We start from the raw sequence: 17,319 nt of genomic DNA, 5'->3' as shown, positions 1-17,319 counted from the left end.
AGGGTAGGTCTGAGGGGTGTGTATGAGGGGTGCGTCTGAGGGGTGCGTCTGAGGGTGAGTTGGAGATGTGTGTCTGATGGGTGCGTCTGAGGGGTGTGTCTGAGGGGTGTGTCTGAGGGATGTGTCTGAGCGATGTGTCTGAGGGGTAGGTCTAAAGGGGAGTGTCTGAGGGGTGTGTCTGAGTGGTGCGTCTGAGGGGTGCGTCTGAGGGGTGTGTCTGAGGGATGTGTCTGAGCGATGTGTCTGAGGGGTAGGTCTAAAGGGGAGTGTCTGAGGGGTGTGTCTGAGTGGTGCGTCTGAGGGGTGCGTCTGAGGGGTGTGTCTGAGGGATGTGTCTGAGGGGTAGGTCTGAGGGGAGTGTCTGAATGGTAGGTCTGAGGGGTGCGTCTGAGGGGTGCGTCTGAGGGGTATGTCTGAAGGGTAGGTCTGAGGGGTGCGTCTGAGGGGTGCGTCTGAGGGGTATGTCTGAAGGGTGTGTTTGAGGGGTTGGTCTGAGTGGTACGTCTGAGGGTGTGTGTCTGAAGGGTAGGTCTGAGGGGTGCATCTGAGGGAGAGACTGAATATTTTATAGTCTTATCATTGCTATGGCTGTCTCTGTAAATAGTGGCATTCAACAAGTAACACAATTACACAAGTTATGTACAAGAGACTGTATTCAATCACAAGGTAGCAATGATTTACAAATCATCTCACCAATAATTGGGAGATCTTATTACAAATGAAAACATTTTTGGGATGCCTGCACTTTTGGAGGCAGCAGGAAGCCACAGACTGAGAGTTATATAGTGGAAGGAGCAGGGTCCCCAGCAGCACAGATTATTGATCTGTGGATGGGAATGGAGTAAGCTGAGTGCAGGAAGCAGGGTCTTGTAACAGCACCGATTAGTGATATGAGGTACTGATTTGGGAGGTTTGGCGTGTAAAACGCATCTCTATATGAAATGAAGATTATCGATCCATCGTGCTGTAATTGTAATGTCTGCTTTGAAAGCTGATAATCCTGTTTTTATTTGCAGTGATAATTCCTATATCAATGCTGTGTATGACCTTGCCCGTCTGACACAACAAAGGATCCGGACGTTCCCCTATCACAGTGAGCTCATTTATCACCTAAGCCCTCATGGATTTCATTTTCGCAGAGCGTGTCGTATAGCGCATCTTCACACCGGTAAGTCACCAGTGTTACGTGGACAGGACCATCTGTTCTGTACTCACCACCAAATCTATCACTGCTAAGTAAATGGGGTTTGACAGTATTAAAGGGTAACACACAGCCACACACTAGGTCATCCTGCAGAGACCTATAGAAATGGGGATAGGATCTTATAACTGTTTCTTTTCGGTGATATAGTAAATCCCAGGAACCTTAATATTCTTTTATCTATATAAAAAAGTGAATCTTTCTTGGTGTCTGGTTTATGTAGACGAGGAACAGTTGCTTCATATCTCCCACATTATATACAATTTGTCTAGACATTTTCTGTATATATTCCCATTGTAATAGAATGAGGGAGCTGTGTGCCCATGCACTAGATCTCTGCTATACAGGATTGGTGAGAGCCTGTTGTATATAAAGGGCCCAGCTGTGGCCCTTTATATACATATTTATTGGATCTGAGGCCGCTGCTTTGGACATGGGTGCGCTGATGCCACAACGGAGGAGGGGGGGGGGGGTGCTCTAGCTGACATTACCAGAACTGCCAGCCATCTACTTCTGCAGGGAACCAGCATGATACATACTAACACATAGTCATACGTGTGAAAGCATATAAATGGTTATAACCATATGCAGTGCTCTCCCTAGGTATGAGCCCACCTAAATATAGACCTAGACCAGACCCATTACACATGCAATTTATTACAAACAGTTAGGAAAAAGATAGGACTAGTAGAGATTAGAGAAGAGCATGAGGATTACAGAATAGTAAATCATGTGAAGAATAATAGAGGATCAGCTACTTCATCAGATCTCTATCCTAGTGAATGAGATCTTGCGTTTATTGTTTGAGTTAATATTTTCAATAACATTAATTAACTAAATGTCTTACGTTCTCCAATTTAAGTAGCATCTGCTAGCATATTATCCTTGTTGTCACTGTCTATGCCGCAGGTGTCTCTGCTTCCACTGTCTATCCTTACTCTGCTGTCACTGTCTCTGCTGCCACTGTCTATCCTTACTCTGTTGTCACTGTCTATGCCGCAGGTGTCTCTGCTGCCACTGTCTATCCTTACTCTGCTGTCACTGTCTCTACTGCCACTGCTTATCCTTACTCTGCTGTCACTGTCTATGCCGCAGGTGTCTCTGCTCCCACTGTCTATCCTTACTCTGCTGTCACTGTCTCTGCCACAGGTGTCTCTGCTCCCACTGTCTATCCTTACTGTGCTGTCACTGTCTCTGCTGCCACTGTCTATCCTTACTCTACTGTCACTGTCTCTGCCGCAGGTGTCTCTGCTGCCACTGTCTATCCTTACTCTGCTGTCACTGTCTCTGCCACAGGTGTCTCTGCTGCCACTGTCTATCCTTACTCTGCTGTCACTGTCTCTGCCGCTGTTGTCTCTTTTCCCACTGTCTATCCTTACTCTGCTGTCACTGTCTCTGCCGCTGTTGTCTCTTTTCCCACTGTCTATCACTCTGCTGTCACTGTCTCTGCCGCAGGTGTCTCTTTTCCCACTGCCTATACTTACTCTGCTGTCACTGTCTCTGCCACAGGTGTCTCTGCTGCCACTGTCTATCCTTACTCTGCTGTCACTGTCTCTGCCGCAGGTGTCTCTTCTCCCACTGTCTATTCTTACTCTGTTGTCACGGTCTATCCTTACTCCTGACTACCTTTACCTGTCACAAACTGCACTCCGCGCACTCGTGACTTGGAATTTTACTGTAAAGGGAAACACAGGATTCAAGCACTCGATCTTGCACCCACCTATCCCTAAGGTTACAGATCTTATTGGTTCTTTCCCCAACACAGACACCCCCTTCCAGACTCTTAACTGCCACCATCTATGTATAAGGCCCCTAGAAAGTCTATGACCTAATTACCCAATGACACAAACTATGCGCTCTGATAGCTAAAAGAGTCAACACTTCCCACACTGATATTTAAAGGGTTAACAAAGCCAAGCAATCACCCTCTTTCAAACAGGCAGTGAATTTATTTAGAGCAAAAAGGACAGCACTTATTCAATTTTAGATCTAAGATACAACAAAAGTACAATGCTTACAGGTTATAAATAGAATTAATAAAAGATGACATAACATACAGCAAAACATGTAAAAACAAAAAAGAGAACGTTTCAGAGTATAAACTTACATACACGTTGTAAAATCTGCACCAAGGGAAATTGGCTTGGAAGATGGACAGCCTATCAATGTTGATTGATTTCCCAAACATCTGACAATATTTTGCTAGCAGTCTAATCTTTTTTTTTTTTTTTTAAGTATATTTTATTGACAATTTTATAGTTTCAACAGCGCGGTCTCATCTTTTAACAACACGTTTCACCTCTTGCCTCCTACAATGGTTGATTGGTCTCCTGGGGAAGCTGTGACAACGTTTTATAAACACAATTTACATCTCCCCTGTTCTAGGGAGTGTCACACATACCCAATTTCATCATTAATAAATTCAATATAAATTTACCAATATATATGTACCAAACAGGGATAGGTCAAGTGGAAAAGTTGAGCTGATACTAATTTCCTCTCATACCCTGTGCGACAGCTTCATCATCCAATTTATTAATATGTGGGTGATCACTAATTATATTGATTGCAAGTGGTATTTTGGTAATAGAATTATATTTGCCTATATAAAATATAGTAAGCCATCATGTGGTCATGTTTCTTTGTGTAAGACCCCTTGCTGGGGCGGTTCCTTGATTTCTCTTTAGGTGCCAAAAACCACTCCAATACCAGGACGTAGCTCCACTATGAGGTCTTTGAGAAGTCCAGTTCCCCCTACAGCAGCCAATGTTATCTTGTGGTTCTTAGGTCTGCAGACTAAGCACAGACCAGTATTTCTGGCCTTACATTTAACACATTGAGTTAGATCATTCACCCTGTTAGAGCAGAACTTTGCTTTGTTACACCCTAGCTTACAGAGAAGCACAGATTATACAGTATTTACAATACAGTCCCTTATTAGGTTTCATTTGCCACAGTTATGTTATGGTTTAATCCTTATGACTGCAATTCCTCTGTTTTCACTACAAGTTTGCAGTCACCATCTCTCTGTCTCATATTCATCTTTCGCCATCTCTCTGTCTCCTTTTTATCCCTGTCTAATTTCAGGGAAATGCCAAAGTATTATGTCCAAGTGAAAACACAGCGCAGCCTCCACCAGTTTAGTCAGTGTATGTATTCAGTGCGTTTTATGTAGATGAGATTTCTGCAAAGCGAGTATACTACATAGTTCCCAACTGTATATCTAAAGTTCAGCACATTGTATAACATTAATGCTATTATTGCATTTTCTTGGGTCAGATAAAGTTATTAAACAGAGAAAACAACTCTTAGAAAACAAGCAGGAGATGGAGAAAATCAGACAGAAGAGACACCCAGATTTTCTGGACATACTTCTCTGTGCCAAGGTTAGTTTACTGACCTCTGTTACTGACATGTGTGAGTATGTATACACCGAGCAGCCACACCCGTGCCGCCAAAACAGCTCTGACCCATCGAGGCATGGACTCCACAAGACCTCTGAAGGTGTCCTGTGGTATCTTGCACCAAGACGTTACCAATAGATCCTTTAAGTCTTGTAAGTTGTGAGATGAGGCCTCCATGGCTTATACTTGTTTTTCCAGCACATCCCACAGATGATCGACCAGATTGAGATCAACACCTTGAACTCTCTGTCATGTTCCTCAAACCATTCCTGAACAATTTTTGCAGTGTGGCAGGGTGCATTATCCTGCTGAAAGAGGTCACTGCCATCAGAGAATACCGTCGTCATGAAGGGGTGTACTTGGTCTGCAGCAATGTTTAAGTAGGTGGTACGTTTCAGAGTAACATCCACATGAATGCCAGGACACAAGGTCTCCCAGCAGAACATTATCTAGAGCATCACACTGCCTCCGCCAGCTTGCCATATTCCCATAGTGCATTCTGGTGTCATCTCTTCCCCTGGTAAACAACCCACATGCACCTGGCCGTCCACATGATGTAAAAGAATTTAGGAGATCAATACTTCTTTCATATTCAATAAGCACAAACTGGGAACATTAACATTACTAGAACATACCTGTACAACAGAGTACATCTCTATACTACAGAGTGATAACACATAAACACATTTGGTAACAGCGCCACCTGCTGTCCCTCCAGTGTAATAATTCAAACAACATCTACTTCAAGAACTGACTGTTCACTTGATGATTAATATATCCCACCCCTTGACTGGTCCCATTGTATAATCAATGTTATTCATTTCATTTGTCAGTGGGTTTAATGTTGTGGCTGATCGGTGTGTGTATATACATATATACATCTGACTTCATTATAACAGGTTTTTATCGCACCAGTTCCTAACTTACATTGCATTTGATCGTGTGACAATAAACCTATTTGGCTTAGGATGAGAACGGACAGAGTCTGTCTGACAAGGACCTGCGGGCGGAGGTGGACACTTTCATGTTTGAAGGACATGACACAACAGCCAGCGGGATCTCCTGGATCTTGTACTGTATGGCCAAATATCCTGAACATCAGGAGAAGTGTCGGGAGGAGATCAGAGAGGTCCTGGGAGACAGGCAGACCATAGAGTGGTGAGACCTCATCATACATGAACACTAACGGCTATTCACTCATTGACAGTTACCTGTAGTTATTCAGCATATATCTTCCAGGGAAGACCTGAGCAGGTTATCCTACACCACAATGTGCATCAAGGAGAGTCTTCGCCTCTATCCTCCGGTGCCGTCAGTGTCCAGGGAGCTTTCCAAACCTGTCACATTCTTCGATGGACGTAACTTACCAGCAGGTAATTGGTACAGATGTGATGTGCTCAATGGGAAAGTTTACATTTCAGTAATAACTATAAAAATTATACTATTATTATATATGTTATAATAAATGATAATTTATATGTACACTGTATAGTAATAACAATAGTTATATTAAAAATTAATCTTTTTATTGCATCCCATCTATCATAGACTGTCTGAGAGCGTCCAGAGTACATTAGTCACTGCTATGTTAGAGCCAGTACATTGGTCACTGCTATGTTAGAGCCGGTACATTAGAGACTGCTATGTTAGAGCCGGGACATTGGAGACTGCTGTGTTAGAGCCGGTACATTGGTCACTGCTGTGTTAGAACCAGTACATTGGTCACTGCTATGTTAGAGCCGGGACATTGGAGACTGCTGTGTTAGAGCCGGTACATTGGTCACTGCTGTGTTAGAACCAGTACATTGGTCACTGCTATGTTAGAGCCAGTACATTGGTCACTGCTATGTTAGAGCCGCCACATTGAAGACGGCTATGTTAGAGCCGGTACATTGGAGACTGCTATGTTAGAGGCAGTACATTGGTCACTGCTGTGTTAGAGCCGGTACATTGGTCACTGCTGTGTTGGAGCCGATACATTGGTCACTGCTGAGTTGGAGCCGGTACATTGGTCACTGCTGAGTTGGAGCCAGTACATTGGTCACTGCTGTGTTAGAGCCAGTACATTGGTGATTGCTGTGTTAGAGCCGATACATTGGTCACTGCTGTGTTAGAGCCAGTACATTGGTCACTGCTATGTTAGAGCCGGTACATTGGAGACTGCTATGTTAGAGCCGGTACATTGGTCACTGCTATGTTAGAGGCGGTATATTGGTCACTGCTGTGTTAGAGGCGGTACATTGGTGATTGCTGTGTTGGAGCCGATACATTGGTCACTGCTGTGTTGGAGCCGATACATTGGTCACTGCTGAGTTGGAGCCGGTACATTGGTCACTGCTGAGTTGGAGCCAGTACATTGGTCACTGCTGTGTTAGAGCCAATACATTGGAGACTGCTGAGTTAGAGCCGGTACATTGGAGACTGCTATGCTAGAGCCGGTACATTGGTCACTGCTGTGTTAGAGCCGGTACATTGGTCACTGCTGTGTTAGAGCCGGTACATTGGCCACTGCTGAGTTGGAGCCGGTACATTGGTCACTGCTGAGTTGGAGCCAGTACATTGGTCACTGCTGTGTTAGAGCCAGTACATTGGAGACTGCTGAGTTAGAGCCGTTACATTGGAGACTGCTATGTTAGAGCCGGTACATTGGTCACTGCTGTGTTAGAGCCGGTACATTGGAGACTGCTGAGTTAGAGCCGATACATTGGAGACTGCTATGTTAGAGCCAGTACATTGGTCACTGCTGTGTTAGAGCCGGTACATTGGAGACTGCTGAGTTGGAGCTGGTACATTGGTCACTGCTGTGTTAGAGCCGATACATTGGTCACTGCTGTGTTAGAGCCGATACATTGGTCACTGCTGTGTTAGAGCCAGTACATTGGTCACTGCTATGTTAGAGCCGGTACATTGGAGACTGCTATGTTAGAGCCGGTACATTGGTCACTGCTGTGTTGGAGCCGGTACATTGGTCACTGCTGAGTTGGAGCCGGTACATTGGTCACTGCTGTGTTGGAGCCGGTACATTGGTCACTGCTGTGTTTGAGCCGGTACATTGGTCACTGCTGTGTTAGAGCCGCTACATTGGAGACGGCTATGTTAGAGCCGGTACATTGGTCACTGCTGTGTTAGAGCCGGTACATTGGTCACTGCTGTGTTGGAGCCGGTACATTGGTCACTGCTGTGTTGGAGCCGGTACATTGGTCACTGCTGTGTTGGAGCCGGTACATTGGTCACTGCTGTGTTAGAGAAGGTACATTGGTCACTGCTGAGTTGGAGCCGGTACATTGGTCACTGCTGTGTTGGAGCCGGTACATTGGTCACTGCTGTGTTGGAGCCGGTACATTGGTCACTGCTGTGTTGGAGCCGGTACATTGGTCACTGCTGAGTTGGAGCTGGTACATTGGTCACTGCTGAGTTGGAGCTGGTACATTGGTCACTGCTGTGTTGGAGCCGGTAAATTGGTCACTGCTGAGTTGGAGCCGGTACATTGGTTACTGCTGTGTTGGAGCCGGTACATTGGTCACTGCTGTGTTAGAGCCGGTACATTGGTCACTGCTGTGTTAGAGCCGATACATTGGTCACTGCTGTGTTAGAGCCAATACATTGGAGACTGCTGAGTTAGAGCCGATACATTGGAGACTGCTGAGTTAGAGCCGTTACATTGGAGACTGCTATGTTAGAGCCGGTACACTGGTCACTGCTGTGTTAGAGCCGGTACATTGGTCACTGCTGAGTTGGAGCCAGTACATTGGTCACTGCTGTGTTAGAGCCAGTACATTGGAGACTGCTGAGTTAGAGCCGTTACATTGGAGACTGCTATGTTAGAGCTGGTACACTGGTCACTGCTGTGTTAGAGCCGGTACATTGGAGACTGCTGAGTTAGAGCCGATACATTGGAGACTGCTATGTTAGAGCCGGTACATTGGTCACTGCTGTGTTAGAGCCGGTACATTGGAGACTGCTGAGTTGGAGCTGGTACATTGGTCACTGCTGTGTTAGAGCCGATACATTGGTCACTGCTGTGTTAGAGCCGATACATTGGTCACTGCTGTGTTAGAGCCGGTACATTGGTCACTGCTGTGTTAGAGCCAGTACATTGGTCACTGCTATGTTAGAGCCGGTACATTGGAGACTGCTATGTTAGAGCCGGTACATTGGTCACTGCTGTGTTAGAGGCGGTATATTGGTCACTGCTGTGTTAGAGGCGGTACATTGGTGATTGCTGTGTAAGAGCCGGTACATTGGTCACTGCTGTGTTGGAGCCAGTTTATTGGTCACTGCTGTGTTAGAGCCGATACATTGGTGATTGCTGTGTAAGAGCCGATACATTGTTGATTGCTGTGTTAGAGCCGATACATTGGTCACTGCTGTGTTAGAGCCAGTACATTGGTCACTGCTATGTTAGAGCCAGTACATTGGTCACTGCTGTGTTGGAGCTGCTACATTGGAGACGGCTATGTTAGAGCCGGTACATTGGACACTTCTATGTTGGAGCCGGTACATTGGTCACTGCTGTGTTAGAGCCGGTTCATTGGTCACTGCTGTGTTAGAGCCGGTACATTGGTGATTGCTGTGTAAGAGCCGGTACATTGTTGATTGCTGTGTTAGAGCCGATACATTGGTCACTGCTGTGTTAGAGCCAGTACATTGGTCACTGCTATGTTAGAGCCAGTACATTGGTCACTGCTGTGTTGGAGCTGCTACATTGGAGACGGCTATGTTAGAGCTTGTACATTGGAGACTGCTATGTTAGAGCCGGTACATTGGACACTTCTATGTTGGAGCCGGTACATTGGTCACTGCTGTGTTGGAGCCGGTACATTGGTCACTGCTGTGTTGGAGCCGGTACATTGGTCACTGCTGAGTTGGAGCCGGTACATTGGTCACTGCTGTGTTGGAGCTGTGTGCACTATTAAACTGATATTGCTCAGTGTAAGTTATAGAAATGATTGCAGTGCCCATAGCTTTGTTTGTAGTCATCAAGCTCTCATTCATCTGTTTTGTCTGTCTGGCATCTTATTATTACTATTAATGTATATTTATATAGTATACTTCTCATCCCTTCTGAATGATACCACATCAGAGTTTTCCTCATTTAACCAGTACTTAGCAAAACTGCTAAAATGTATCTGTTTACTAAGCAAAGAGAGTCATTAGGGGTAAAAGGTAATTGATTCAAAAATATATATTTATTAAAACTGTCGGATTTAGTTCTATTGTAATTCAGTTGTTAAACCTTTATTTCTTACTGTAATACTCTTACACTTTAGGCACTGTTGTCAGTTTAAACATGTACTGCATTCATCGTAACCCAGCAGTCTGGAAGGACCCAGAGGTAAAGTCTTCTTTCTTTTATACATATTGTGAGGGAATATATCCATTAGGATGACCTGGAGGACAGTTATATCTTTATCTCTCCTTCCCCCAAACTCCCAAAACTTTCTGAATATTTGTGTTTTTCTTTAGTTTTCATGTATAATTACCATCATATATAATAGGTTTAGGGTTACAATCTAATTGGTGTAGCCTCAGCAGAACAGATTTTCTTCCCGGGTTTAAATTTTCACCATTTTAACGTTTTTCACATATTTCTTTCATCTACCCTTTTGCACACTGATTGTTCTTCCTCTTCACACACATATAAGTGCTTTAAATCTTTCATGCTAAACATTTATACATTGATCCATGAGAAATATCGCTGTATAATCCAGTTGATCTATATCTTCCAGGCGTTTGACCCCCTTCGTTTCTCCCAAGAGAATTCTTCTACGCGCCATTCCCACGCCTTTGTTGCTTTTGCAGCGGGACCCAGGTATATTGTGTTTAATATGGACTGTTATACGGAAATACCATGTCCTATGTGTCCAATAGTAACAATATATCCCTAACAAAACAAGAATCATTGGTAAAGTGTTATTAACACAGAGGAGAATGAATAAAATAGAGCTTCTTCTACCATGCCTTTAATAGGTGTTTAACGGGTAGAGTGTGATAGCTATGTACAGATGGAGCACAGCTCACATTATTACTGGTAAGCAGGAGCGCTGCATGGCACATTAAGGGAACATATTTTCTTGTATCTGTGTCTTCGGGACTAGAAGAGTGAAGTATTGTCCAATTGCCCATTACATCTTCATGTGATGCTATAATATGTATAAATCACAATATGTATAGCTCTGAATGCATTCATTATATAGTACTCTATAGAGTATATTGGTATATGCGTGCCATAATCCTAAGTACAGAGTATAGTATACAATATGTAGCCAGACACCATTACTGTAACGGTTGAGCTACAATACATACACAAATGAATAAGCTTATTCGCAGATATGTACATCACAACCACCTATTGTGTAATAGGAGAGTTTAAGTGTCCTGCAGTTATGGCACCATGAACCAGGTCTAACCCTGTTCTAAATGGCTTAGGAAATAGTGTGTTGATCCACAATGTATTCCCCCTATTTACAGCAAATCCTGGTTCATTGCCTTGTGAGGGTAGAAAATCTTACTGTCAGGTTCTACTGGCTCCCCATTAATTGCTTTTGCGTTTACTAAAGTGGGGTCTTAACTTCAAGATTAAGTATACTCTCTGCCTCTTCACCAACATCTCTTTCCTCTGGAGGAGATGCGTCATGTTGTGCCACACTGCTGGCCTCATCACCCTGTGTTCCCCAGCCATACTTGTAATAGTGTTACACTCTGCAGGACGAGAGACCTGTGCTAATCCAATTGGCACTGGCAGACCAGGGGCGCGGAGTCTAACGAGATCCTCTGTGTTTACCAAGAACCGCTGCAAGGCAGGATGGGCGTAGCTGCTGAGAACTCGCAGGTCGCGGCCCCCTGGACTGTCTCGGGATATAACACAAGGCCTAAGTATTGGATGACGTACTCAGAAGATAGTGCAGAGATAGTTATAGCGCTGGAATCAGGAACACTGAATGTAGCACAGAATGAACAGGCAGGCCAGGATCAGGTACAGGGAAATAGGCACAGAAAGTATTGAATGCTTAGGTACACGAGTAGTCAGGCGCAGAGTAGTCAGTCAAGCCAAGTTTGGTACTTAGGTGATCCAGCAATAGGTAGCCAGACAAACCAAGTTCAGTACACAGGAGATCCAGCAGCTCAGGGTCAGACAGGTAGGGGATGGTACACTGATGATCCGGCAGTGAACACTCACAGGGAGCAGGACAGTGTAGTAGCAGGTAACAAGGAAGAGGAGTCCGGCTGAGTGTCAGTGCAGCGTCTAAGTAGTGCAGGACATTCAAAATACCAACCCCGACAGGCGGTCATGTGACCCGCCACCCAGAAGTGCCGGGATCGGAACGAACGGAGAAGCGCTGGAGCGTGGAGCGGGTAAGTTTGGTACAAAAAAGAAATGTTTCAGCGGATTCAGAAGACACAACCACTGACACTGTGTCAACAGTATTATCAAAGGGATCTACGATTTCACCCCTGTGACCATATCGGTTCCCACAACTACCAGAAGTAGGGAAAGTCCCTCCTTATAAAAGCATTGTGCATTAAGAAAGGGACCAATCCCACAGTAACAACAGTTGAACCAATAGGGTGGGGGGTCTCTATATTCACATTAAATGTAACATAATGCTGGATGCCCCAAATTACACCAATGGTTTTGCCCTGGAGTTTTGAAAGGTTCATTAACCCTGTCTTGACAAGTGTAACTAGGCTGCCTGAGTTCTACACATTTTCCCTCCATGGTAATTGCACACATTTCCTTGTTTGGCTCAGCCTGTATTCTGTACTGCAGTATAGGCTAGCTGGGCACAGAAGGACAGAAGGATTGTCAGAAGCAGCATCACATTATTATAATTATTATTATTATCATTTATTTGTTAGGCGCCACAAGGTTTCCGCAGCGCCGTACACAGTACAAACAGTAGACTATACAGGGTGTAACAGTACAGAACAATAAACAAAAGTACCAATACTTCAGAAACTCCAGGTAGGCAGATGCAATAGACACGGAGCAGAAGAACGGGTAAGGAGACAGGAGGGAAGAGGGCCCTGCTCAAGCGAGCTTACATCCTAAGGGAGGAACCCACATTGCGTGGGTTCATCAGTGACTGGACAATTAGCAACAACATGTCCCAGTTTACACAGTTCTTTTTGAGGCAGGGGCCTTCCTGGCATAGCTGGCCATTCTCCAGGTCCTGTGACTACAGTCTTTCTGTTTTTAAGTCTGTTCCATTGCCAGCACCCTTTTCCCATGGAACAGTCTTTCAGAAACCTCTATAGGTCACTACTGCAGGTCTAGGGGGAGCTGCCAAAAAATGATTAGTTCTCCATTAGCTGTATACCTCTCCACCTTTTCTACCAGCTTGTCTGCTCTTGTAGGATTCCCGTGGCTCACACATTTGCGCAGACAGAGATTCCAAACATCAATCCATGATGACCCTTTCCCTGATTTGTGGTCCAGTTATAGAAGTCTCTGGTTGTAGAGATTTCTTAGTGAGCTGGATGAGGTCATGTATTAGGGAAAGGGGAGACTTGTCCAGAAGAGACAGCCAGCGATGCACGTATTATGCTTGAACATACAGGGTTACCCCTAAATGAGTCAGGATCTCTGTTTTTAGTTTGTCATTGTTCCGAGCATCCTCAAGGCTCATATCAAAATAATGGGGTTCCCCAGAAAGAAAAGGTGCTCACTGTTCTTTATGCCAGACCTCTTAGTTGGCTGTTCTCTCAAAGGTGGTAAGATAAGCCTAAACATCATTAGACATCTTTTGAAAAACATGACTAACCCTATAGCGCTTGAGCTAGCCGCGGTGTCAGTGGAAATATTTCCAGCAAGCAAGCTGCTGCACTTCCTCTTTCAGGGTTTAGTGGTCTTGGCGCTATTCCCTCTGGAACTGGTGAGTGGCAATTTGCTGCACCCTGGTGGCCTCCTGCAGTGTAGCTGTAGTGTGTAGAAAAGCCTGAATTATTTCCTCCATCTTGGGGCAGTTTAACTCAGGGCCTGATTCGTTAAGGAAAGTAAAGCAAAAATAAATGAGTAACTTTGCACCTTGACAAAACCATGTTGCATTGGAGGGGAGGTAAATTTAAAAAAGCAGTACTGCAGATAGTGGGAGGAAATCTTACATGACGCTTGGTATGACAAAGTACCACTAAGCGAGCCCTACGTGGTTATGTGTCCTAAGACAACTGTGCTCCATCTGTACTTGTTATGTAACACTTGGAACAGAATTGGGGGTAACACTGAGAAAACATGTTGTTTTATTTAGCAGAATATCAGATTAGCAGCATCCTTGTCACAGGATGTACAATATAAAGTTCCTGCATGTTGCAGATTTACAGATGGAGGTTTTGATAGTTACATATTACAATTCCAGACTTAATGTTAAACAATAGTTTAGTACTAATAACCTTTTGGGTCTCAAAAACCCAAGTTTTAAATATAGTATTAATGGCATTATAATGGAAACTACTGAGGAGGAAAGGGATCTAGGAGTCACTATTTCAGGTGACATAAAGGCAGGTAAGCAATGTAACAAAGCAATGAGGAACAAGTCAGATGCTGGTTGTATAGGGAGAGGAATCAGTAGCAGAAAGAAATAAGTAATAATACCACTGTATAGGTCATTGGTTACGGCCTCATATAGACAACGGTGTTCAGTTCTGGAGGCCATATCTCCAGAAGGATATAACTACATTACAGACTGTACAAGGAATGGTGCATGGTCTACAGCACAAAACTTACCCGGAAAGACTGAAAGATCTTAATATGTATAGTTTGGAGCAGAGAAGGGAACGGGGGACATGATAGAAACTTTCACATATATCCAGGGTTATAACAAGGTGCAGGAGGGAAACATTCTACAAAGGAAGAGAAGTGTTAGAACACGAGGACATGTACTGACACTGGGGGGAAGAGAAGTATTAGAACACGAGGACATGTACTGACACTGGGGGGGAAGAGAAGTATTAGAACACGAGGACATGTACTGACACTGGGGGGAAGAGAAGTATTAGAACACGAGGACATGTACTGACACTGGGTGGGGAAGAGAAGTATTAGAACACGAGGACATGTACTGACACTGAGGGGGAAGAGAAGTATTAGAACACAAGGACATGTACTGACACTGGAGGGGAAGAGAAGTATTAGAACACAAGGACATGTACTGACACTGGGGGGAAGAGAAGTATTAGAACACAAGGACATGTACTGACACTGGAGGGGAAGAGAAGTATTAGAACACGAGGACATGTACTGACACTGGAGGGGAAGAGAAGTATTAGAACACAAGGACATGTACTGACACTGGGGGGAAGAGAAGTATTAGAACACGAGGACATGTACTGACACTGGGGGGAAGAGAAGTATTAGAACACGAGGACATGTACTGACACTGGGGGGGGAAGAGAAGTATTAGAACACGAGGACATGTACTGACACTGGGGGGAAGAGAAGTATTAGAACACGAGGACATGTACTGACACTGGGGGGAAGAGAAGTATTAGAACACGAGGACATGTACTGACACTGGAGGGGAAGAGAAGTATTAGAACATGAGGACATGTACTGACACTGGAGGGAAGAGTAGTATTAGAACACGAGGACATGTACTGACACTGGGGGGAAGAGAAGTATTAGAACACGAGGACATGTACTGACACTGGGTGGGGAAGAGAAGTATTAGAACACGAGGACATGTACTGACACTGGAGGGGAAGAGAAGTATTAGAACACAAGGACATGTACTGACACTGGGGGGAAGAGAAGTATTAGAACACGAGGACATGTACTGACACTGGGGGGGGAAGAGAAGTATTAGAACACGAGGACATGTACTGACACTGGAGGGGAAGAGAAGTATTAGAACACAAGGACATGCACTGACACTGGGGGGAAGAGAAGTATTAGAACACGAGGACATGTACTGACACTGGAGGGGAAGAGAAGTATTAGAACATGAGGACATGTACTGACACTGGGGGGAAGAGAAGTATTAGAACATGAGGACATGTACTGACACTGGGGGGAAGAGAAGTATTAGAACATGAGGACATGTACTGACACTGGGGGGAAGAGAAGTATTAGAACACAAGGACATGTACTGACACTGGAGGGGAAGAGAAGTATTAGAACACGAGGACATGCACTGACACTGGGGGGAAGAGAAGTATTAGAACACGAGGACATGTACTGACACTGGAGGGGAAGAGAAGTATTAGAACATGAGGACATGTACTGACACTGGGGGGGAAGAGAAGTATTAGAACATGAGGACATGTACTGACACTGGAGGGAAGAGTAGTATTAGAACACGAGGACATGTACTGACACTGGGGGGAAGAGAAGTATTAGAACATGAGGACATGTACTGACACTGGGGGGAAGAGAAGTATTAGAACACAAGGACATGTACTGACACTGGGGGGAAGTAGGTTCAGAGGAAATGTGAGGAATAACTACTTCACAGAAAGGGTAGTGGATAAGTGGAATAACCTCCCATCAGAGGTGGTAGAGGCTAATACAGTAGAGCAGTTTAGACATGCTTGGGATAGACATAAGGATCCTTACAAAGAACTAAGGATCAGATAGTTTTTGAGGTACCGTTGGTTAAAAAATGGGCCGACTAGATGGGTCAAGCGGTTCTTATCTGCTGTCACATTTATGTTTCTGTGTTTAAAGTATTGCTAAATACTTCAATAGTCGGCTTGGTACATACATTCCCCATGATAAAAACTGCAGAACGCAGGAGATAGGAAGGTTTTATAGCTTCCTGTGGATTATTATTAGAAACTTTCTTCCTATCCTGTTTCAGAAACTGCATTGGACAGAACTTTGCCATGAATGAGATGAAGGTGGCTGTGGCTCTGACACTGAATCGCTTTGAACTTTCACCAGACCTCTCCCAGCCGCCGCTGAAACTACCACAGCTGATCCTACGCTCCAAGAATGGCATCCATGTATTCCTGAAGAACGCTGGCTGATCCAGGACACCTGTTGTGTAAAAGGAGATCATGTCATCATTTGGAGCTAATCCAATGTTATGGACAGAAGGGAATGTTTATAACTCTATAAATAAAAGGTTAAATACAATGATTTATTCATGTAGTATGTCACTGTCCTGCTCTTCACATTGAGCAACATACGGAAGTCATGTATGTTCGTCCTTTATTCTGTGTTGTTACAAATATGTTAAGAAAAGAAGATACAGATGCAAACATGCAAAGTGCTAATTACTGTTAGAGATGTGCGGTTCGGATTCAGAGCAATCCAACAGATCCGAATTTTGGGGTTCCGAGTCGACCCGAGCCATAATAATGTAGAAATTAGCATATCAGATAGTCCCTTTGAATTCTTGGAGAAAACAAAAGTCAATTTAGAGCCCCTTGTACAAACTAGCTACGATGTACTTAAGCTGCTCACCCTCCAGTGTGTAATCGGACACAGTGTTTAGCACAGCCAGGAACATTGTGAGAGAATCGTCAGAGGAGAATACTTCCCAAAAATGCAGATAAACTGGTATTCATCAACATGAACAACAAATGGTATCAGGACTGTTCTTGCCACCTAAACCAATCAGAGTCTGCAGTGCTAGATTCTAGTGGGGATGAACTAATGTTGTGTGACGATGATCTTGACATCAGTGATGAGGATGATAATGAGGGTGGTGATACTGTCAACATAGAGGAAGATGACCACTGTTAGCCAAATACCCATGAGTAGTTTGTTGAAAT

At 44.3% G+C, this 17,319-nt stretch overlaps 1 protein-coding gene across 1 annotated transcript in view; it reads left to right on the top strand.

Moving 5' to 3' along the window:
- The window catches only part of LOC142097104 (cytochrome P450 4B1-like), a 42,560-nt gene extending 25,925 nt beyond the window's left edge, over positions 1–16,635 (top strand). Inside the window, exons 6-12 of the mRNA XM_075178696.1 lie at positions 1,017–1,168; positions 4,481–4,587; positions 5,573–5,763; positions 5,845–5,978; positions 9,876–9,940; positions 10,335–10,417; positions 16,401–16,635. Of these exons, the coding sequence (XP_075034797.1) occupies positions 1,017–1,168; positions 4,481–4,587; positions 5,573–5,763; positions 5,845–5,978; positions 9,876–9,940; positions 10,335–10,417; positions 16,401–16,569 (901 nt within the window). The 3' untranslated portion in view covers positions 16,570–16,635. The remainder of the gene's footprint in view (positions 1–1,016; positions 1,169–4,480; positions 4,588–5,572; positions 5,764–5,844; positions 5,979–9,875; positions 9,941–10,334; positions 10,418–16,400) is intronic.
- Positions 16,636–17,319: the final 684 nt, after the last annotated feature.

This window comes from Mixophyes fleayi, chromosome 7, assembly GCF_038048845.1.
Source record: "Mixophyes fleayi isolate aMixFle1 chromosome 7, aMixFle1.hap1, whole genome shotgun sequence".
Lineage (NCBI taxonomy): Eukaryota > Metazoa > Chordata > Amphibia > Anura > Limnodynastidae > Mixophyes > Mixophyes fleayi.
The sequence above is the reverse complement of the archived record's forward strand: the minus strand, read 5'-3'. Positions and strand labels throughout refer to the sequence as shown.